Source organism: Scyliorhinus torazame, chromosome 10 (genome assembly GCF_047496885.1).
Source record: "Scyliorhinus torazame isolate Kashiwa2021f chromosome 10, sScyTor2.1, whole genome shotgun sequence".
NCBI lineage: Eukaryota > Metazoa > Chordata > Chondrichthyes > Carcharhiniformes > Scyliorhinidae > Scyliorhinus > Scyliorhinus torazame.
The window spans coordinates 51,053,477-51,078,329 of NC_092716.1; the positions used below are offsets into that span (position 1 = coordinate 51,053,477).

At 50.0% G+C, this 24,853-nt stretch overlaps 1 protein-coding gene across 2 annotated transcripts in view; it reads left to right on the forward strand.

The window, feature by feature from the left end:
* Window positions 1-24,853, forward strand: part of phlpp2 (PH domain and leucine rich repeat protein phosphatase 2) — a 162,235-nt gene that overhangs the window by 89,943 nt on the left and 47,439 nt on the right. For both annotated transcript variants that reach the window (XM_072518092.1, XM_072518093.1), the window contains 2 exons: window positions 15,615-15,761; window positions 16,860-17,090. In XM_072518092.1, coding sequence (XP_072374193.1) covers window positions 15,615-15,761; window positions 16,860-17,090 — 378 coding nt within the window. The remainder of the gene's footprint in view (window positions 1-15,614; window positions 15,762-16,859; window positions 17,091-24,853) is intronic.

The following is a 24,853-nucleotide window of genomic DNA, read 5'->3' on the forward strand; positions in this document are numbered from 1 at the left end:
CTTCCTTTGTCTTGGCTCCTGCTGGCGCAGTCTGCCTTGGCTTTATTCACCTTAACTGTTGCAATTGTGCCTTAGAATTGCTCATTACTATGTAGATGGCTGCTGGTTTCAGTGCTGTCTGGTTTCTTACAGGTTTCAATACACATGATTTCTGTATTTGCTAGTCTTTGCCTTTGTTGGCTGAATTTCCCTTCAGTCTTTGCGGTTCTCCATTTTAAGTCGGGAAGTAGCCAACCCAGGTGGCTACAAGCCCTCCTTGTGATCCCTAACACGAAGCGTGAAGGATCACATAACTGCGTTGTCTTCATTCCCTGACCCGGCGAGCACTCTTCTATGGCCTCTACACTGACCATAACTATGCAAGAAAAATTTTAACTAACAATTTCTAAGTGGCGCTATGTCAAAACAGGGACATGCATTACAAAATAAAAAACGGTACCTCTAACTATCCTCAATAAACTACACTCATTAAACATTCAGTCATATTAACTTCCTAAACAATACAAAATAATAGCAGCATTTACATTTTTCCTGGCTTGGCAGTCAAACACAGGGTTGTAGAATCTTTCCATTTCTTTATTTACAGAAGAACGCAAACTAATGTCCTTTATTATAGATCGAGGGGTTCAGGGTCCTGGGGATAACTGAACATAGGGGATCTTATTCTGTATACCTGGGTGCTAGCGCGGTAGGCTCTCCTTCTCCATTTCCTCATGCGGATCGTCTGCACGATGCTGCAGTGTATCGCCAACACTAAGAGGGATTCGACTACGTAGGAAAGGGAGTACCATGTTATGAGCTTATCACACCCATGATGGTGTGGTGTTGCCTGTTACTGGGCTCTGGGTACTATGGGGAAGTGAATCATTAACGGCCGGTGGGGTTGGGGTCAGGGGGTTCGCGTTCGAGCGCAACCGGGTGCTGGTTTCAGTGCTGTCTGGTTTCTTACAGGTTTCAATACACATGATTTCTGTATTTGCTAGTCTTTGCCTGTGTTGGCTGAATTTCCCTTCAGTCTTTGCGGTTCTCCATTTTAAGTCGGGAAGTGGCCAACCCAGGTGGCTACAGTACTGCATTGACATAATCTACAATTAATAAGCTCTAATAGTCAATTACACATTTTTGAATTATTGTCACATTCTTTCCAATATTCTGGTTACAATTAGCAAAAATGCAACTAGACAAGAATAGTCATACAAAAATATATTAAACAATTGGTCTAGTAATATTTTTATGATCTCAGAAGGATAAATCCTTTCGGCACAGTGAAACAGTGGTTAGCACTGCTGCATCACAGTGCCAAGAACCTGGGTTCGATTGTGACCTTTGGTTACTGTATGCGGAGTTTGCACTCTCTCCCTGTGTCTGTGGGTTTCCTCCGGGTGCTCCACTTTCCAAAGATGTGCAGGTTAGGTGGATTGGCCATGACTCATGCGCGGGGTTACAGGGATAGGGCAGTGGGCCTAGACAGAATGCTCTTTCAGAAGGTGGGTGCAGACACAATGGGCCAAATGGCCTCCTCCTTATTGGAAATCTTTAATCCTTATACATTTACAGCTACATGCCCTACCCAATCATTTTGGTCAACACAGCTGCACAATCTGTTGTCACAGGATCACCAATATTACGTTGTACAAATATTTGACCGAATTATTATTTTGTGTAGTTTGAGATTATTTTTCCTTTATCTATTTTTAAATAAAACATGAGATTAAAGTTGCTGATTACATTAACAATGGCATGTGCCAGCTTCAACTTGAACATTAATGCTTTCATCAACAAGCTGCTTAACAAACTTAACTTCTGACACTTTGACAAGAGAGTTGGGAATTTGAAAGTGCTCTCTAAGTGAATGCGGAAGAACCTTTTTCCTGGGGTGGGCACAGAAGGAAGTGGGATTCGGAAGGGGAAGTGAGATGTGGGTCGAGACCGATACAAGGAAGTCCTCAGCATTGGGTTTATTTGTGAGTTATACTTTGGGGGTAGTGAAACCACGAAAGATGGCATGGTCCAGTGGGTGGCTGTGAATATGGTATAGAGTGACGGTGGCTAGGAGGACAATGAACTCTTTTTTTTATATAAATATTTTTATTCTTCATTTTCACATTTTCTTCAGAATTTACACCCCAGCAACAAACAGTAAACGGTAACGAATACAATGTCAATCCCCTTATCAACAACAACGATCCCATCCTCCCACCACCCCAAATAACGACCCATCTGACAATATAAGCATCAAATAAAACAAACTCTCCCAGGGTGGGAAAAAAAAGTAAAAAAGAAAAAGGAATCAGGAATCGCCTATGGTCACCATTGACATATACAGTCCACCACCCCCCCCCCATATTCAATGCCATCCAATCCCCGAAAGAGTACCGTGAATGACACCCATGAATTGTAGACCCCCCCCCAAGACTCCTCCCCTCCACTTCCTCTTGTAAACTCCTCCCCCCCCAACTTTTCACCCCGGCTAGATTCACCGAAACCTGTTCTACCAGGCTCCGATGGCCACAGCCCCTCCCCCCACCCACTCCTGTTCACTGGCCGGCTTAAACCGGCCAGCGTGGAGGCCCCCGCCCGGGTCTCCTTCCTCCTTGCCCAGGAAAACCAAGAAATCCCCTTTAGCACACAATCCCCGCATACACACCCAAGCCCCAAAGAACCATCATTGCAAATGAAAATCCCATCTCTTCCCTTGTCCAAATATATACAGCGTCGACTCATTTAGTACATACACCAACACGCAGTGAAAAAATAAAGTTACATGAGGCTACATCGGTACGCGGCCATTTCTCAATTCTGGCCACAGTCCTTCTGCCTTCGCAAACTCCTCCACTGCTTCCGCCGTCCCAAATAAAAGTCCTTGGATTTGTAGGTCACCCTCAACTTAGCTGTATGTACTATGCCGCACTGCACCGTACTGATGTACGGTGCCTTCTTCACCCGGCTACAGGCAGCCCGCCTCCTCGCCAGCTCCACCGTAAAGTCCTGGTATATGCGTATTCCAGCTCCAGCCCACTGCACCAAACGCTTCTGCTTTGCCCAGCACAGGACTTTCTCCTTCACGCTATACCTATGGAAATTAAGAGTTACTACGCTTGGCGGCTCACTCGCCTTTGGTATAGGCCTCCACGACCGATGAGCCCGATCCAGTTCATATCGGGAGGGATCGTCCCCCTCCCCCAATAGCTTCGCCAACATCGTGGCAAAATACTCCGTCGGCCTCGGGCCTTCTACCCCTTCGGGCAAACCCACAATCCTCAGATTCTGTCACCTGGATCTGTTCTCCAGGTCTTCCATTATGGCTCACAGACCCTTGTTGGTCTCTATCACCCTCCGCAACTCCTTCCCCATTGAGGTGAGTTGACCACAGTGCTGCAATAATGCCTCTTCCACTTCCTTCAGTGTCTCACCTTGCTCCCGCACCGCTGCCCTCACCGGGGCAATCGCCTCCTCCACCAGCAATTTCAGTACCACCCCCATCTCCTTCTTCATCGCTTCCATGTGTTTTGTGAACTGTTTTTCAAGTTCCACAGCCATCACCGTGGTCATTTATTCTGCTGTGAGCGATGCGGCCTCTCCTGATGCTCCAGCCTCCGCTTTCCTTGCAGTCCTGTGCTGACTTTTCCACTCCCCGGCGGACTTCCGTTAACTCCCTTTTTCATGGCCGTTTTTCTCCCAAACTTGGACATTTCTCCTCCCTGTGCCTTCTTACAGTCTTTTCAGCCTCCGTTGCCCCCGGGACCGGAGCTTTAAAAGCCCAAAATTCCTATTCCCGAACGGGAGCCCTCCAGTTGCAGCTGCCTCCCGCCCGCCGTCAACGGAGGTCCAGGACAATGAACTTGTGGTAAGCCACTGTATTGTATTGTATTGTTACATGCCTGGGCTTGTCCCTGCTGGCTCCGCCTGTGGCTCCTCCCCTCGGGCTCATGTATAGAGGTGGTTGGTCTCCGCCTCTGATCCAGTTCGGGATCAGAGGCCAGGAGGCTTTCTGTTTAGTGTATTAAAGCCTCAGTTACGTTCACCACTCATCGTGTGTTTATTGATGGCATATCAATTTAATACACTAAACATCTAATATGAATTCATCACTCAAGCCTGATCGCCTGGAGCTGGACCCACAGGCAGCCGACGCCACTGCAACTTTCGAGCACTGGCTAAGCTGCTTCGAAGCGTTTCTCGGATCCTTCACCGAAGACTTCACCGACGTCCAAAAGAAGCAGATCCTCCACGCACGGGTGAGCCGCAAGTCTTTCTTCTCATCAGGGACACCCCCTCGTATACGGAGGCGATAATGCTGCTGAAGGGACACTATGTTAAGTTTGTGAACGCGATGTACGCGAGGTACCTTCTTGCCACGAGACGACAACGGCCTGGTGAGTCACTAGCAGAATTCCTGCTTGCCTTGCGGGTACTCTACTGGAGCTGTGACTGTCATGCGGTATCGGCTATCCAACACGCAGAGCTGTTGATCAGGGACGCTTGTGTCGCGGGCATGAAATAGAGCTACATCCGCCAGCGATTGCTAGGAGGGGATACACTCGGCCTCCCAGAGACAGTGCACCTCTCAAACTCACTGGAGGTGGCCTACCAGAACATGGAGGCCTACACCTCCAACTGCGCGGCATCCTCGTGGACGGCGCCATCATCCGACCCGGGTGCGGTGCAAGCCTGTGCCGCGCAGCAGCCCGCCAACGCCGGAAGCCCAAAGTGCTACTTTTGCGGCCAGGGTAATCATCCCCGACAACACTGCCCTGCACGGAACGTGACTTGCAACGGGTGTGGGAGGAAGGGCCACTTTGCGAAAGCCTGCCAGGCCTGATCACTCCCTAAAGCTTCTAGGCCCAGCAGCGCTGCCTGCTGCCTGTCGGGGCCACCACCAGCTGCCGCGCCATCCGCCATGTGCGACCTGTGGGCCCCGACATATTCTATTTCGGCTGCCATGGGGGCCACCATCTTTAGCGCCATTTTGTACTTCACCCGCCACGACGACCCATGGGGGCCGCCATCTTTAACGCCATCCCCGCTGCCACCTGCCAAGTGTGACCCATGGGGGCCGCCATCTTGGGACCACTCCTGCCTCCAGGGAGCCACGCTCACCCGATCGTACGCTGGCCGCCGCTATCTACGACCGGCCTACCCATCACCTTCCGAAGCTCGCCTCCATCGACCAGTCCCGGCCTCATCACCTCATAAAATCGATGATGACTGTCCGGATCAACGGGCACGAGACGGCCTGCCTTTTCGACTCCGGGAGCACAGACAGCTTCATACACCCAGATATGGTAAGGCGCTGCTCCCTCCCAATCTTGCCCGCGACCCAGAAAATCTCCCTTGCTTCCGGATCACATGCAGTAGAAATCCGGGGGTACTGTATCGCGACCCTTACTGTACAAGGCGTAGAGTACACTAACTTCAAACTCTCAGATGCATCCCACTCCATCCGGTCACTCCTGTGCACTGCCACCAACGAGACTCCTCACAAGCGTATGTTTGCCTTCCCCAGGAAGGCCACCTCCGAGGTCTCGCTCCCGTCCTGGCTGACAGTCCCAGGGCCCGTCCTCCACCGGAAGCATGCGAGGAGCCATAAATCAGATCCCCTCGTCGGGAAGGTCCTGCTCCTCCATGCCAATCCATAATATGCCTACGTGGCACATCAGGACGGGCGACAGGACACAGTCTCCCTTTGGGATTTGGCACCTGCAGGTTCCCCAGCGACCATCACCACCACCCCTGACCGTACACCGTCTTCCCCCACCTCTACCCACCTACCTCCAGAACTGGCAGCCGCAGGCCTACCGGCGACCATCACCACCACCCCCGCTCATACACCGCCCCGCCCCCCCCTCCACTGACTCAACAACTGGGTGAAGAAGAGGACAACACGCTCCCGGACGCGCAGGTCCCGACACCGATGCCCACACCACAGCCGGGACACCACGGCGGAAGGTCATCTATGTAAGGCCCCCGACAGACTTGATCTTGAAGCCTACTTCACCCCCGCTGGACTCTCTTTTTTAACTGGGGGTGAATGTGGTAAACCACTGTATTGTATTGTATTGTTACATGTCTGGGCTTGTCCCGGCTGGCTCTGCCTGTGGCTCCTCCCCTCGGGCTCATGTATAGAGGTGGTTGGTCTCCGCCTCTGATCCAGTTTGGGATCAGAGGCCAGGAGGCTTTCAGTTTAGTGTATTAAAGCCTTGTTACGTCCACCCTCGTCGTGTGTTCATTGATGCTGTATCAGAACTCTGATGAGTATATAATGAATTTAAATATAGGTTAAAATTACTGAAGGTGAGAAGCTGCTTGGTGTAGAAACGGGAGAAAAGCTGTTCAGAAAGCTCTTTAATAAAATTGGTATGGCACTTAGGCATGAGGGGTAGAGAACCAGGATTTTGTTTGGAAAATATCTTTATTTGATTTGCAGGAGAACCCCCTCCACACTACCATCTAATACACATATGACTCGAAAAATAGCTCCCTTCCAAAACTCCTCTCTTCCCCCCCCCCCCCCCAGCAGCTGATGGTGACCAACTCTTTAAAGTGATCAATAAACAGACTCCATCGTTTTAGAACCCCTCAATAGCCCCCTCGAGGTGAACTTAACCAGCTCAAGATACAGGAACTCCATCAATTCCCCCAGCCACACTGAGGCGCAGAGCAGAGAAACTGACCTCCACCCCAACAGAACCCGCCTGCGAGCAATCAACGAGGTGAAGTCCAAATCGTTCACCCCCCCCCCCCCACCCCCTTACACTGCCCCTACACTTATCCGAGCTCCTTGGCGCAATGGCCAGGGTCTATCGTGAGTGTAAACAAAAGGAGGGACATGGGGGGGAAAAAAAAGAATTGGGTACTCTAAATTTTAGAAAAACATATTAGCTACTGAAAGGATACATAACCTTGTGGGAGAATCTGGAAAAAGGAGGCATCGTTTCAGAAGATTAGTTGTCCGTTTGTTATGAAATCTGCACTTCACCTCAATGGAGAATGGAGTTTGGGAATTCCAAATCCTGGGGCGAAATTCTCCGTTATCGGCGCAAAGTCCGCCGATCGGCGCAAAAAACGGCGCAAATCCGACCTGCGTCACGCCGCAAAAATCGTCGCGAAGTCTCCGGCCCGAAATGGGCTAGCAGCGACGTGACGGGATCCGCGCTTGCTCACGTGGTTCATGCCGTGCAGCGTCATACACGCCGCACGGCGTGACGGCTCATAAGGACGCGCTGCTCCCCCCCCCACCCGACCGGAACACCCGACCGGATGACCGGCCGCCGCTCAGCCCCGAGTTCCAGTCACGGGATGGGAGGCGCTCCTGGACGCAGTGGAGCAGGGGAGGGAGGCCCTGTATCCCGGGCACAGCCGTAGAGTTGCCCCACGCCACAGCCGGCGTCTGTGGAGGGAGGTGGCAGAGGCTGTCACCGCTGTGGCCCTGACACCACAGACAGGCACCCATTGCCACAAGAAGGTGAACGACCTCGTCAGAGCAGGCAGGGTGAGCCTACCCACCCCCCCTGCCCGATATCCATATCCCCCCCCTCCCCCATATCCCCCCTCCCCCATATCCCCCCCTCCCCCATATCCCCCCCTCCCCCATATCCCCCCTCCCCCATATCCCCCCTCCCCCATATCCCCCCTCCCCCATATCCCCCCCCTCCCCCATATCCCCCCCTCCCCCATATCCCCCCCTCCCCCATATCCCCCCCTCCCCCATATCCCCCCCTCCCCCATATCCCCCCCTCCCCCATATCCCCCCTCCCCCATATCCCCCCTCCCCATATCCCCCATAACCCCAAGTGAATCCAGCCCTAACCTTAACCTCTGCAATACACGCGCAACCGATGGCATGCATTCATATACCTGTCTAACACTGTTGCCTTTTACCCCTGCCCCCCCCCCCCCCCCCCACTCCGGCCACAGGAGAAACGCGCACACAACACCAGGGAGCATGTGAGGACTGGAGGAGGCCCCGCTGATGAGAGGCCACTGACCGAACACGAGGAAAGGGCCTTGGAACTGGCTGGCGGACCTGAGGACTGGGAGGTTGCTGATGCAGAGGTCGGGGGCAAGTGAGCCACCGACAGCCTGTCCCCATATCCCCCCTCCCCTATATCCCCCTCCCCCATATCACCTGATCACTGCCTGCGTGTCTAACCATGCATGCTTCATTGTGTATCGCAGGAGCAAACGTCGAGGCACCCATCCCCGCAGATGCAGACCGCCTGCAGGATGCCCCTCGGAGGCCACGGGAGACGGAGAGACCCGGACCCTCCGGCATGCGACGCCCGCAGGATGCCCCTCGCACACCACGGGAAACGGAGAGACCCGGACCCTCCGGCATGCGACGCCCGCAGGATGCCCCTCGCACACCACGGGAGACGGAGAGACCCGGACCCTCCGGCATGCGACGCCCGCAGGATGCCCCTCGCATACCACGGGAGACGGAGAGACCCGTACCCTCCGGCATGCGACGCCCGCAGGATGTCCCTTGGAGACCACGTGAGACGGAGAGACCTGGAGCAACAGGGAGACGACGCCCCCGTCACGTGCGGGTGCGACGACGCAGGCGTGTGCCACCCAGCGATGAGAGGGGCAGCCACAGGCCCCCATCACAGCCGACCCAGGACACCACTACCCAGGACACCCCTACCCGGGACAGCACTACCCAGGAAGGCGAAATACACAGAGTGGATGGGTGAAGACGAACCCCCACCCCAAAGTGCCATGGACTCAGAGTGGGACGAAGAGCACGACACAACGCCACTGCTGTCACCAACACCCTCCACCATCGCAGAAACACTCACCTCGGTTGGGCACTTTAGTGATGAGGCGTCTGGTACACTCACTGGTGCGCACAACACAGCTGTCCCGGTACAGCAGGTGGAGGTAGGAGCAGCAGAGGGGCCGGGCGGTCGGAGGGCAGCCCAGCCCAAGCGAACATCTGCCGCCCAGATGGATCCCGGGTTCCTGGAGTTACCACACCCACCCATAGGTCCGATGCAACCACCGACTCGGAGACGAGCGAAGAGGGTGACGGCCAGCTTGCGGCGGCTGCAGTCGCAGGTGGAGGAGTCCACTCGCGTCCAGGAGCTGGGAGTGGTGCCGGTCATACGTGCCACCCAGGCCGACACCGCACGGGTGGCGTCTGCGGTGGAGGCAATGGGTGCGACGGTGTAAGACATGGGGAACGGTTTGCGAGGCCTGGGGCTTTCCGTGCAGGCGGCGTCTGTGGCCCAGGACATGGCTGCCCTCTCACAGGAGGCCATGAGCCAGTGCCAGCGCCAGATGGCAGAGGCGCTCAACGCCATGGCCCAGTCTCTGCAGGCCATGGCCCAGTCTCAGCAGGCCATGGCCCAGTCTCAGCAGGCCATGGCCCAGTCTCAGCAGGCCATGGCCCAGTCTCTGCAGGCCATGGCCCAGTCTCTGCAGGCCATCGCTGAGGGCATCGGCGCCATTGGCCATGTGCGAGCCGGCGTCGCGCAGTCACAGACAGGGTTTGCCAATCCCCTGGGCTCCATGGCAGCAAATCTGCAGACCCCTGTCGATACCAGCACGGGCCTCCAGGACTGGCAGCGCCAGATGTCGGGGGGCGTCGGATGGCCAGTCCGTTCGCATCCCCCACCCATGTAGAGGCCTGGGGGCCACCGGGCACCTCGAGGGAGGAGGAGGTACTGTGATCCGTCCTGGGTCCCCCTGTCGGGGAGGTCCCAGAACACCGTGACACCTCGGACACCCCCCCCCCCTTCGGTCCCAGGTGCATCGGGTGGGCAACGGGCAGGACAGGCTGGCAGCTCGCCATCCCAGTCGCCCGGGCCGCAGCCTGGCCCATATAGGCCAGGACGCCCCAGGAAACGGCCGCCAAAGGGATCCCGTGTCAGAGGGCAGTAATCACAGGAGTCCACCTCCAGTTCTGCTGTACCGTCTGGGGAACCACGTAGACGTAGTCAAAGGGCCCGTAAGGCCAAACAATTAGACACTGAGTAAGTTGGCACGGGTGCAGGGCACAGATGAGTTTTAGGGGCTAGGGCACGTGCATGAACTCCTTTGGTTATTAAAGTCAATGTTACACCTACAGAAGCTGCCTTTGTGCTCTGCGTGCGGGGGTGTCATGTACGTTGAACGGAAGTGTGTGTGTGTGTGTGAGGGGTGGTCTTACCTCAGCCCCAGGTGAGTCTGCCCCTTCCCCCTGGGCCGCCATCAACATCCCCCGGGCAGAGGACGGGACCGTGCGCTGCAGTGTCACAGCCGCATGCAGGGATGGTCCGGGTGGATGGTGGTACTGTGGCCATGGGTCAGACATAGTCCAACGATGTGGAGCCAGGAGCTCATCGCAGGGCGAGGTTGTCATCATCCTCCATGGCCTGCAATAGACACGCGTCCACCCGCAACTGTGAGAGCCCGGCTGTTGTGCCGCAGGTGGATCGGCAATGGGGGGGGTGGTGTGCATGTGGGTGGGGAGGGGGGTGAGGGTGCTGGGTGGGTGGATGGGTGGGGGGTGTGGGTGGTCGGCTGTTGCCATGGTGTGGGGTCTGTGGCCGTACTACCCGATTCCCACGCCCATCTAGTCAGTGAAGCGGGCGGCTATCAGCCTGTCCTGTGCCCGCTGGGCCAGCCGGTAACGGTGGACAGCCACTCGCCTGTGTCTAGCCCGTCTGCCCTGACCATTGCCCCCATCCCCCTCATCTGGGGAGGACTGCGCCTCTTCCTGCTGCTCCTCCACTACGCCCTCCTCTGCCTGCGGCACATCGCCCCTCTGCTGGGCTATGTTGTGCAGGACGCAGCACACCACAATGATGCGGCCGACCCTATCTGACCGATACTGGAGGGCGCCCCCAGAGAGGTCCAGGCACCTGAAACGCATCTTCAGCACGCCAAAACACCTCTCTTATCACTCCCCTTGTCGCTACATGGGCATCATTGTAGCGGTTCTCTGCCTCATTGCGTGGCCTCCGTATAGGTGTCATCAGCCACGATCGCAATGAGTAGCCCCTGTCGCCCAGCAACCAGCCCCTCAGCCGGGGATGGCATCCCTCGTACATGCCGGTGCTGGATGACCGCGACAACACGTATGAGTCGTGTACACTGCCTGGGTAACGGGCGCAGACGTGCAGGACCATCATGCGGTGGTCGCAGACCACCTGTATGTTCATCGAATAGGTCCCCTTCCTATTGGTGAACACGGCCCTGTTATCTGCAGGTGGCCGCACGGCGACGTGCATCCCATCAATCGCGCCCTGGACCATGGGGAACCCAGCCACGGCAGAGAAGCCCATGGCCCGGGCATCTTGGCTGGCCCGGTCCACAGGGAAGCGGATGTAGCGGTGCGCCATGGCATATAGGGCGTCTGTCACTGCCTGGATGCACTGATGTCTGCGATATGCTGGACAGGTCCCCACTCGGTGCCTGGAATGACCCCGTTGCATAAAAGTTCAGGGCCACCGTAACCTTGACGGACACGGGGATAGGGTGTCCCCCGCCAGTGCCACGCAGTGACCGGTGTGCCAGCAGGTGGCAGATGTGTGCCACGGTTTCCCGCCTCATCCGGAGTCTCCTCCTGCATTCCCGGTCCGTGAGGTCCTGGTATGACTGCCGGGGCCGGTACACACGGGGCGCCCTCGGGTGCCTCCGTTGCCGTGGGTCCGCGACGTCGTCCTCCCCCTCCTCGTCCTGTCGGTCAGGTGTCCCTCCAGCCTGAGCGGCTGCTGCCTGCCCCTCTGCGGCAGCCAGCGCCGCCTCTCTGGCACGCTCCTCCTCCTCCTCCTCCTCATCCAGGGCAACATCGCTGGATGATCGGAAAACATGACAGCCGGGGGGGGGGGAAGGAACGCCGACATGTCATCATTGCCCATATCCCCATCTCCCCCCAGCCAGGTGGCATGGACCGCATGGGTCCAACTGTTGGAGGCTGGCACCTGGCCAGGTGGACCAACTCACTTGCCCTCACACCCCCCCCTCCCCGGCACAGGCCCCCCATCCTCCTCCCCGGCACGGGCCCCCCATCCTCCTCCCCGGCACGCGCCCCCCCCCATCCTCCTCCCCGGCACGGCCCCCCCCGGCACGGACCCCATCCTCCTCCCCGGCACGGACCCCATCCTCCTCCCCGGCACGGACCCCATCCTCCTCCCCGGCACGGACCCCATCCTCCTCCCCGGCACGGATCCCATCCTCCTCCCGGCACGGCCCCCCCCCCCCCCCCCCCAATCCCCCTCCCCGGCACGGACCCCATCCTCCTCCCCGGCACGGGCCCCCCATCCTCCCCGGCACGGGCCCCCCATCCTCCTCCCCGGCACGGACCCCCCATCCCCCTTCCCGGCACTGACCCCCCTCCCGGCAGTCCCCCGGAGCCCAGCCCACTCTAACCACCCCCCCCTGCCGCACACACACACACACAACCCTAGACACACCTCTCCCCACACATTCAGACTGCGGCCACGCCATCGCCTGCCCAGCGGCCAACCCCCCAGGCCGTCACCCACCTCCACGCTGGTCGGCGTGAACCTGGAGCACAGGTTGACGCCGATTAAAAGGAGGTTTGATTTACGTCGACGTGACCCGTCATCACATCGACGGGACTTCGGCCCATCCGGACGGGAGAATAGCCCAAAATCGGCTGCCTTGCGCCCACCCGTGCCATTCTCCGACGTCTGCGGCGCCATTAACGCCCCGCCGACTTTTCTCCCTTCGGAGACTTCGGCAACCGGCGGGGGCGGGATTCACGGCGGCCAACAGCCATTCTCCGACCCGCTGAGGTGTCGGAGAATGACGCCCCTGATATCTATTGCTTTTAATGTAGTAAACATCCCATGGTGCCTCATGAAAGCATTATTGGACAAAGAAATTGACACCGCATCAAAGAAACAGACATTCTGATTGTTGACTAAATGCTTGGTTTAAAAAAAGTTTTTAAAGGAGGAGAGGCTCAGATGTTTTGAGAGGGAAATCAAAAGCATATGGCCAACTGGCTGAAGGCACGATCACTAATGATGTAGGGCAAGGAAATTAGGGATGCATAAGCGGTCACAATTGGAATGCCAAGTTCTCGTATGATGTAGAGCTGGAAGAGGTTACAGAGATAGAGGTAGCCATGGAAGAATTTGAGCGCGAGGGTAGATATTTCAAATTTGACAGGTTAGTGGGCTAAAGGTCATTGTAGTAGGCCAGTGAGCACAGGAGTGACCAATAAATGGAATCTGAGGCAGGTTTGAATACAGGCAGCAGTAATTGATGAGCTCAAGTTCATAAAGGATCAAAGATGGGAGACTTGCCAGGAGAGAATTGGAATTGTCGAGCCTGGAGTCAGAAGCATGATGAGAGCTACAGCAGAAGAAGGGAGGGAAACGGCCTTGGTAATGCAAGCTGTACGTGGTTAGAAGCTCGGCATTAGTCATATAGGATGCTGGGTCAGCCTAAGACCGTGTTCAGAGGCCTTGTATGAAATCTAAAATTGGACACAATACACCAAGTAGTCTTATGGTAGCATTGTGGTTGTGTTGGAGTTTGAATTATTTTTTTTTATTGTAAATTTAGAGTACCCAATTATTTTTTCCCCCCAATTAAGGGGCAACATAGCATGGCTAATCCACTTACCCTGCACACCTTTTGGTTTGCGGGTGAGAGACCCACGCAGACATGGGGAGAATATGCAAACTCCACACGGACAGTGATCCGGGGCCGGGATCAAACCCGGGTCCTTGGTGCCGTGAGGTAGCAGTGCTAACCACTGCACCACCGTGCCGCCCAGGAGTTTGAATTAATGCTACTGAAGTTTGAAGTCAATGTATTTTTTTAAAATGGGAAATATAAAGCTGGTACCACTAAACAAACCCATAAAGCTGTCAGATTGTCATAAATAGCCAACTGCTTCACAGAGGCTTTTTGGGGAAAAACACATGGCATATGTAAGTGATCGAGCCGAAATGGGATCCCAGTCCCACACCAATGTGGTTGACTGTTAAATGGCCTTTGAACTGGCCCAATAAACCACTCACTTGGACAAAGCTGATAGAAATCTAGTTTTATTATATAATACGTTTAAAAGGAAGAAATGGTTCAAAATTAAAATGGTTTATTAAAATGGTTCAGGACCAAAATAGTTCACTAAGGTCACAGTTCAAACATACAGGCAGTGAAAACTGCTGAATAGCAGGAGAATGATCAGATTAAAACTCCAGACAGACACATTTGTTACACATTCGTTAGTATGTGAATCTGGGCAAAGTTCCTCGTTCAGTGGTCATGAGAACTGATAAAGTGTGGTGGGAACGAGATGTTACAGTCACCCCATACTAAAAATTTGATGGACGGCCATTTCTATTGAATAAAATGAACTAATTATTATGACCCAATCACAGACAGAAAGGGGACAGAACATTAGCAATTACCTTAAAAATAGGTGCCGATTTTGAGCAAATTATTCCGGAATCATCTTACTTCCTGTCTTTAACTATTTCCTGCGCTTTGCTCTTAAAGCTGCCATTTTGTCTATTTTCAACTTCTGTATTGTGTATTTTAATTTGAAAAAATCATCAAGAACTGTAATTTGTATACAATTTAATTCGGTCACCTGTATTTGCTTGGACAAAACAAACTTTTAAAAAGTTTGTATTTGCAAGCAAACTGACTTGATCAAGAGACATCCGAAAAGTGACTGAATAAAGCTTGTATTTACTTCACGCATGAAGCTCAGTTTTAAGTTCTGTCGAGTAATATATTGTATGGCGACACATAAGATATATTGACCAAAGTACAGATCTATCAAAAGCATCCGTGTGGGGGCATCCTTCTGCACTGTAAATTCTATGAAATATGGACTGAACAAAATGGCCCAACGTGACCGATTCAGTGGCAACTACGTGTGAGCAATATGTTTTAGTTTTGCAGTGCGGCCGTATCCAGAGGATGATTTTGTTTTAAAGTTTGCTCGCAGTGGCCTAATTAAGGGGTACTTTTTGTTTTGTACTCTATCTAAGCAATGCAACCTTGTCTAAATTGGCCTACAAACTGTTGGTTTTATTTAAATTGTTTACTCCTGTGTGCATTTTTTATGCCACTGGGGAATTTAAGTCAGTCATCAACAGTAATGATTTCAGCCCACTGTTATGTCCAGGCCCCATTCAAACGGATTTCTGTTGATAAGATCCTTTAGTTATCTGACTTTAACCAGTATAATAACTGTCTTATCATCTAATATTATAACTTTTTTCCAATAGCCATAATACAGCATCAACAGAAATACCTTAATTGAATTAACACCTCCTTTATAAAGCATGTGGTTAGCGAGATAGTACCTGGGAATTTCCTGCCAAACTGTTCATGATGCTATTTTATTGGTAGGTTTGTCCTGACTGCTCATTAATAATTCCCTATTAGTATCTCGTCGATAGTTTTCTAGTCTTGTTCCCCACTTTTGAATTGCATATTATCTATATTTTTCTACTTTGAGCAATCAACAAAGTCAATTGGAATTAAGGGACGGCGATAAAGAGGTAGCTGGTGAAGGAATTGGGGGCTACAAAACAGGAAATATGTGCCGGCGTAAGTTAAGATGAATAAGTCTATTCAATGAAATTCAACCAAAATTCTAGTGACTTGAGTTTTTAAACTTTTTCTAAATGTAGGTTTACTCAGCTGAAAAGTCTGAACCTGTCAAATAATAAACTGACAACATTTCCAGCATCTTTATGTGAAATCTCAACTCTTACTGAAGTCAACCTTTCCTGCAACCGGATTCAAAACATCCCTGAGGAGATCGGAAACCTACAAAAGTAAATATTATAATATGGTAGACAAACAAAAATATATAGAAGTTGTTCTATACAATAGTTGTCATCTCCATTTAGCTGGCGGATGTAGTTCAGTTTATTTCTCAATGTCTTCCCAAATTTGCAAAATATATGCAGTGTTTTCACAGATTCCATTTCATTCCATATACGTTTACATCCAACTGTCCAAATGACCTGTTTTACTTTTTAATAAATCACTTTTTATATTTTTTTCTTCTTTGATGCTCATAGAACCTAAAGCAAAGCATTGTATAAAAATATGTTCTAATTTAAACTCGACCTAGTGGTTTAGATATTATTTGACCAATTTTCTCTATAATTGTGCAAACCCTAATGGATTGAGGATGTCCTGCAGGAATGCTATTAATGATATTTAGCCTTTTCATTTTTTTTTCTCTAGATTACTAAGTTGAACAGAGTCTACAACATACAAACAGGCTATTCAGTCCAACTTGTCTATTCCAACATTTTCTTCTCCACACATACCTCCTCTCAATCCCCTTCCTCTAACCTTGCCCTTATATTCTTTTCTGCCTCATGTGCTTATCTAACCCCCTTAATTACATCTGTGCTATTTGGCTCAACTGCTTCTTAAGGTAGCACATTCCACGTTGTTACCACTGGTTTCTCCTTCGTTCCTTGCTGGATTTCCTATGTTTTCATGTATGGAACGATCTGTCTGGACTGTACGCAGAACAATTTTTCACTGTACCACGGTACACGTGACAATAATCCTAAATCCAATCTGATTTATTAGCAACTCTCTTACAACGCTGACCTCTAGTTTTTGGACACCCTCACAAATTGGAAATGTTATGTTTATGTTTACTCTATGAAACCCTTTCATTATCGTATTTCATTAATTGATTACCTATATGATTATAGTGTCCTCCTTCACCTTTAAAATATTTTAAAGATACAAATACAGAATCTATAAATTTTTGTCATGTCCATGATTCCTTTTATGGCCAAAAAGCCATGTAATTTTTTTTGGTTGGAAGTGAGCATAGAATATGTACAAACAAGAATGAAGGCATTATTTTATACACAGGATTTATTATGATTTCCTTTCATTTTAAGTCTTCAGACCTTCATTCTGGATGGGAATTGTCTCCAGGCCTTGCCTTCAGAATTGGGAAATGTGCAACAGCTGACCCATCTTGGCTTGTCCTTCAATGACTTTAAAGTGATCCCAACAGTGTGCGAAGTTTTATTAGCCGTGGATAAGCTCAGCATGGCTGGAAACCGTTTACAGACATTGGCACTGGAAACAGTGGGCCGAATGACTCATATTAAACACCTGGACCTTAGGTAAGGTAACACATTATGACAATAGCTTTTTAAATCCACCTATTTGACATGGATCTCTGCAATTCAGATATGCACAACATTGTTGTGCTGCTTGTTAATGCAAGCATTTTGCAGCAAATAAACCTGTTGAGTACAACATTACATATTCAGTCTGTTGAGTTTAGCTCTGGTAAGAAAGAACATAATACTGGCGAGAAGGAACATGGTAAACTTCACTCAAAATATTAATGACTCTGCTAAAGTTCCCTCACTGAATTCAGTTAGCCTCCTTATAATTTTAAAAATTCATTCGTGTGATGTGGATGTTACTGGCTGTGGATGTCACTGGCTAGGTCAGCATTACTTGACCATACTTAATTGTCCTTGAGAACTGGGTGGTGAGCTGCCACTTTGAACCATTGCAGTCCATATGGTGCAGGTGCACCCAGAGTGCTGTTAGACGAGGAGTTCCAGGATTTTGACCCAGTGACAGTGAAGGAAAGGTGCTTTATTTCCAAGTCGGGATGGTGAGTGGCTTGGAGGGGAACTTCCAGGTGGTGATGGTCCCATGTGTCTGCTGCACTTGTCCTTCTAGATGGTGGTGGTTGTGGGTTTGGAAGGTGCTGTCTATTGAATATTGTGAATTCCTGCAGTGTATCTTGTAGATCATACACACTGAATATAAAATTCCAGCATTTGCCATGGTGGGTTTCAAGCCCACATCCCCAGAGCATTACCCTGAGTCACTGGATTATTAGTCTTCTGACAATACCACTATGCCACCACCTAATTAAAGTATAGTTTAAACATTTTTCCCTAAATTACTGACAAAAGGGCAGCACGGTAGCATTGTGAATAGCACAATTGCTTCACAGCTCCAGGGTCCCAGGTTCGATTCCGGCTTGGGTCACTGTCTGTGCGGAGTCTGCACATCCTCCCCGTGTGTGCGTGGGTTTCCTCCCGGTGCTCCGGTTTCCTCCCACAGTCCAAAGATGTGCAGGTTAGGTGGATTGGCCATGATAAATTGCCCATAGTGTCCAAAATTGCCCTTCGTGTTGGGTGGAGTTGCTGGGTTGTGGGGATGGGGTGGAGGTGTTAACCTTGGGTGGGGTGCTCTTTCCAGGAGCCGGTGCAGATTCGATGGGCCAAATGGCCTCCTTCTGCACTGTAAATTCTATAACTGGCCCTGTCCCGAACTAATTAACTATTTGTTCTGATTAAATATGATGATCACAGAATAATACAGTGCTGAAGAAGCCGTTCAGACCATCGAGTCTGCACCGACGCTTGGAAAAACACCTGACCTGCCTACCTAACCCCATTTGCCAGCACTTGCCCATAGCCTTGAATATTATGACATGCCAAGTGCTCACCCAGGTACTTTTTAAAGGATGTGAGACAACCCGCCTCTACCACCCTCTCACTCAGTGCATTCCAGACCATCACCACCATCTTGGTTCATAAGATATAGAAGCAGAATTAGGCCATATGGCCCATTGAGCCCACTCCACCATTCAGTCATAGATGATCTTATCCTTGCCTTAACTCCACTGTCCTGCTCATTCTCCATAACCCTTCATCCCATTATCAATTAAAAGTCTGTCTAGTTCTCTTTAAATTTACTCACTGTCCCAGCATCCACCGTGCTCTGGGGTGGCAAATTCCATAGATTCTCAACCCTTTAGGAGAAGTAGTTTCTCCTAGAAGTGTGTTCCCTAACCGGAAACCATGGTTTAACCAGAAGATCCACTCCCTACTGAAGTCAGGCCTGAGGCGTTCAAGACTGGTGACCCTGACCTATACAAGAAATCATCTAGGTACAACCTCCGTAAAGCCATCAGGATGCCAAGAGACAATACCAGACTAAGCTAGAGTCATAGACTATCGACCACAAACACTCATCGGTTGTGGCAAGGCTTAAAGAACATAACGAGCTACAAGGCAAAACTGAGTAGGATCTCCGGCAACAGCACACCCCTTCCTGATGAACTCAATGCATTCTATGCTTGTTTCGAGCAGGAAGCGAACAAACCGTTGGCAACTGCCCGAACAGCCTGGGATATTCCCATACCAGCATCACAGGCTCAGAAGTCAGATCGACCTTCTTGAAAGTGAACCCACTGAGAGCCAACGGGTCCTGACGGGGTCCCTAGTCGTATCCTTATCCTGCACGGACCAACCGACGGGTGTGTTCGCAGACATCTTCAACCTCTCCGTACTCCATTCCAAGGTTCCCACCCACTCAAGAAAACCACCATCATATCGGTGCCAAAGACGAACCAGGCAACGTGGCTCAACAACTACCATCCTGTGGCCTTGACATCTATCATTATGAAGTGCTTTGAGAGTTTGGTCATGAGACACATCAACTCCATACTTCCAGAATGCCTTAATCCACTGCAATTCGCATACCACCACAATTGGTCCACAGCAGACGCTATCTCCCTGGCCTTGTACTCATCCCTGGAGCATCTCGACAACAATGACTCCTACATCAGACTCCTATTCATTGACCCACAACCACCACCATCCTATTCAGCTCCGCCTTCAACACCATAATCCCAGCCAGACTCATCAAAACTTCAAAACCTAGGACTTGGTTCCTCCCTCTGCAACTGGATCCTCGACTTCCTGACCCATAGATAAACAACGACACCTCCTTCACGATTGTCCTCAATACTGGAGCCGCAAAAGGCTGTGCACTTAGCCCCCTACTGTAGTCCCTATAGACACACGAGTGTGTGGCAAAATCTGTCTCCAATTTCAGCTACAAGTTTGCTGATGACACAACCGTAGTGGGTCAGATCTCAAACAACGATTAGCCAGAGTGCAGGAGGGAGATAGAGAACCTAGTAGTAGCATGGTGCAACGACAACAATCTTTCCATCAATGTCAGCAAAACTAAGGAGCTGGTCGTCGACTTTAGGAAGCGAAGTGTTGTGCACATCCTTGTCTGCATTAATGGTGCTGAGATGGAGATGGTTGACAGCTTCACATTCCTAGGTGTGCACATCACCAACAATCTGTCCTGGTCCACCCATGTCGACACTAAGACCAAGAAAGCACAACAGCACCCATACTTCCTCAGGAAACTAGGAAATTTGGCATATGCACATTGACTCTTACCAACTTTTACAGGTGCACAATAGAAAGCATCCTATCGGGCTGCACCACAGCCTGGGATGGCAACTGTTCAGCCCAAGACCATAAGAAACTCCAGAGTCTTGAACACCGCCCAGTCGGTGCAAACCTGACTCGTATCCATTGTCTCTGTCTACACCTCCCACTGCCTTGGGAAAGCGGACAGCATAATCAAAGACCCTTCCCACCTTGATTATTCTCTCTTCCAATCTCTTCCATTGGGCAGAAGATGCAAAAGTCTGAGAACACGCACGAACAGATTCAAAAGCAGCTTCTTTCCTGCTGTTAGCCGACTCCTGAATGACCCTCTTATGGACTGAACTGATCTCTTTCTGCATCTTCTCTATTGTTGTTAGCACTATACTTCATATGCTTCACCCAATGTCTATGCGTTTACATTGTGTATTTATTGTATGTCGTATGTTTTTCATGCATGGAATGATCTGCCTGGACTGTACGCAGAACAATACTTTTCATTGTACCTCGTTACACGTGACAATAAATCTAAATCTAATCCTCAACTCCGGTTTAAATTTGCTACCTCTTAGAATGCCCCACAAGAGGAAGCATCCGCTCCACGTCTACTTTATCCATACCTTTTATCATCATGTATACCTGAATTTGATCTCCCCTCATTCTTCTAAACTCTAGAGAATATAAGCCTAAACTGTTCAATCTGTCTTCACATGACAAAAGTTTTTTAAAATGTCCTCAAATCCCCCCTAAAGATCCTGCCCCTCACCTTGAACTTGTGTACCTTCATAACTGACCCTTAACTAAGGGGAACTACTGCTCCCTATCCACCCTGTCCATGCCCCTCATAATCTTGTACACCTCGATCAGGTCGCCCCTTAGTCTTCTCTGCTCCAGCCAAAACAACCCAAGCCTATCCAACCTCTCTTAACTTAAACGTTCCACCCCAGGCAAAGGTGAAACGCCTCTGAATCCCCTCCAGTGCAATCGCATCCTTCTGAGAATGTGACTATCAGAATTACACACACTACTCCTGCCGTGGCCTCACCAAAGTTTTATGCAACTCCCAACATGACCTCCCTGCTTTGGTAATCTATGCCTCGATTGATAAAGGCAAGTGTCCCATACTCCTTTTTCACCACCATATTAACCTGCCCTTCTGCCTTCAGAGGTCTATGGACAAACACGCCAAGGTCCCTTTGTTCTTTGGAACTTCCCAGAGTCATGCCACTCATTGTCACACAATTCTTTCCAAAGTGTATCACTCACACTTTTCAGGGTTAAATTCCATCTGCCACTTTTCTGCCCATTTGACCATCCCGTCTATCTTCCTGTAACCTAAGACACTTAACCTCACTGTTAACCACCCGGCCAATCTTTGTGTCATCCGCATAGATCATATTATTTTCTAGCTTGTTTGATTTTCCTGAGCATGCTTGTGAATATACGAACAAAAACGCTGGAAAAACTGGGCGGTGGCCAGTGAATCACGTGCATATTTTTGGAGTTGCGAAAAATTGGAGAGATTCGAGGCGGGAGTGTTCGCGGTCTTCGCCAGGATAGTGGAGGGGGAGGTGAACCCGGGCCCTTTGGTGGCGATATTTGGGGTTTCGTAAGCTGGAGCTCATGGAGAGGAGGAAGGCCGATGTTGTGGCCTTCGCCTCTCTGATTGCACGGCGGTGAATTTTAATGGCGAGGCGGTTGGCATCGCCACCGGGGGTAGCGGCTAGGTTGGGTGACCTGTACGACTTACTGTGGTTGGAGAAGATAAAGTCTGAGTTAAGGCGCTCTGCAGGGGTGTTTGAGAAAAGGTGGGGGATGTTTGTGACTGTGTTTGAGGAGCTGTTCGTCGCAGGGGGGTGGGGGTGAAAAGGGGAAATAATCTGTACAGATTGTATAGTTGATTGCTGGGAAGTATCTTTCCTGGGGTGTTTATTTGCTGTAACCTGTTTTGATACATGTTTTGTAATAAAATACATCATAGGAGGTCGTAGCATATGTAGTCACGGGAATTGTAGATGACACCACACTCTTAACTAGAACAAAGAGCTAGATTGACTGGCCTAATCAAAAGACACAGCAAATCTTTTGGGCTGGACATAAATGAGACGAAGACCAATTGTCTTGCTCTAAATGGCAGTGGGAAAGTCAAGATTGAAAGCACTGACATAGAGGCTATGGCCAAATTCAAGTACCTTGGCTCGATGCATCCAAGAATAAAATCCAGGTTAGATGAACCATACCAAGAAGCGTGACCAGTGATTTGAGTAGCATCTGGAAGTCCCAAAGCATTAGCATGAAAACATGAATGGAATGTTGCACTTTATGGAAGCGAGAGTTGGACTCTGAAGAAAAAGGATGAGTGCAGGATACCAGCTTTTGAAATGTGGGTACGGCAGAGGGTGCTCAGAATCTGCGCAATGGGCAGAAAGCCAAATGAGTGGGTTTGATCAAGAGTAGAAGATCAGGAATCAAACGAGTTACAAATAGTTAGAGAGAGAAAGATAGCCAAGTTCAGACTTTGGAAATGAAAGCCCAACAACCTTGTCCTTACAACAATTGAAGGTGAAATTAAGGATGAAAACAAAAAGAGGAAGAAAAATCGGATGGGTGGCTAACATGGAGATGTGGACAGAGGCTTGAAAAAAGCTAGAGAAGAAGCAAGACAATAGCAACGGCCCCACTGAGGCTGTGGCAGCAGCAAATGAACAATACATCGTTATCCAGAGGCAGGGCTGCTTTGGAGAACAAATTGACTGTTTGAAATTTGGGTTGAGTATTGCTACAAATTGCCATATATGTAGAGTTCATCTTTCTTTTCAAACTCTATAATGGCTTTGGTTGCTCCCATCTCTGTAATCTCCTCCACCCTTACAACCCGCCAAGATCTTTGAGCTCTTCCAATTCTGAACTTTTGCACATCCCTAATTTTGATTGTTTCACCATTGGCAGCCATGCCTTGAACTACGAAACGCAAAGCTTCCACCCTAAACCTCAGCTTTTCTATCTCTCTTCCTTCAGAAGCTCCTTAAAACATACCTCTCCTGCCATATAATCTCCTTGTAAGGCTTAATGTCAAATTTTGTTTGATAATGCTCCTTGATGCACCTGGAGAGATTTTTTACTATAATAAAGGCACTGTAAAAATGCAGTTTGTTATAGTTTAAAAAAAATACATTTAGAGTACCCAATTCATCTTTTCCAATTAAGGGGCAAATTAGTGTGGCCAGTCCACCTACCCTGCATATCTTTGGGTTGTGGGGGCAAAACCCTTGCAAACACAGGGAGAATATGCAAACTCCACACGGGCAGTGACCCAGGATCGAACCTGGGATCTCGGCACCGTGAGGCAGCAGTGCTAACCGCTGCGCCACTGTGCTGCCCGGTAGTTTGTTGTAGTTGAATGTTCCAGTGCCTAGTTAACTGGTAGAGGCAATAGGTATACAAATATTTTGCTTTCCCATGACATAGGGTTATTTATAGTAGCATAACAAGCAACCAGTAGATGGCAGCATGCCCCTCCCTCAGCGAATAACTGTCTTGAAGAGCAACTGAAAAAATTATGTATATACTACCAGATATATCAAATCAATACCCCCAAATCAGGATGTATTTTTAAAAAATAATTTATTTTCTTATTACTAAAATGTCATGGAAAAAAATTCTAAGATGGCGCCGGAGCCAGGCGACTTCTTGCAAACTGTGCCCAGCATACCCTCTAATTCTACCTTTTACTCTTGTTACATTCTGCAGTCTTTCCTTCCTTCCCAATGTACGGTATGCATTGTCTGTATAGCATGCAAGACACAATACTTTTCACTGTATACTAATACATGTGTCAATAATAAATCAAATCAAATCGAAATGTCCCTCAAACATAGATAATACAAATACCTTCTTCCTTCTCTTGGGCCTTCCTTCCATGTTACAGACACTAAAAGTGCATGTAAGGAAACACACAAAAAAAAGATTAATAAGGCTGGTGAGCTGCAGAAGCAGATAACCACATGGAAATATGATTTTGGAGTGATAATAAAGACCTGGTTCAGAAAGGGAGGGCACGGTATTAAGTATTCCTGGATTCTGGTTTTCTCCCACAGTTCAAAGATGTGCAAATTAGATGGATTAGCCATGTTAAATTGCCCCTTGGTGTCCAAAGATATGCAGGTTAGGTGGGATTATGGGAATAGGGCAGGGGAGTGGGCCTAGTTAGGGTACTCTTTCAGAGGGTGTGGGGACTCTATGGGCCAAATGGCCACTCCTGCACTTTAAGGATTCTGTGGAATACAAGATGTTCAGGATGGATGGGGAATGGAAGAAAGGAGGAAGGGTAGCAGTATTGATTAATTGATTAAGGAGAATATTATAGTGCTAGAGAGAGAGGTTGTCCTGGAGTGGGTCAAGACAGAATCTATTTGACTGAAGTTAAACATGAGAAATGCGGGCAGCACGATGGCGCAGTGGGTTTGCCCTGCTGCCTCACGGCGCCGAGGTCCCAGGTTCGATCCCGGCTCTGGGTCAATGCCTATGTGGAGTTTGCACATTCTCCCCGTGTTTGCGTGGGTATCGCCCCCACAACCCAAAAGATGTGCAGGGTAGGTGGATTGGCTATGTTAAATTGCCCCTTAATTGTATACTTTTAATTTGAGAGTTCTACCGACTAACTCAAG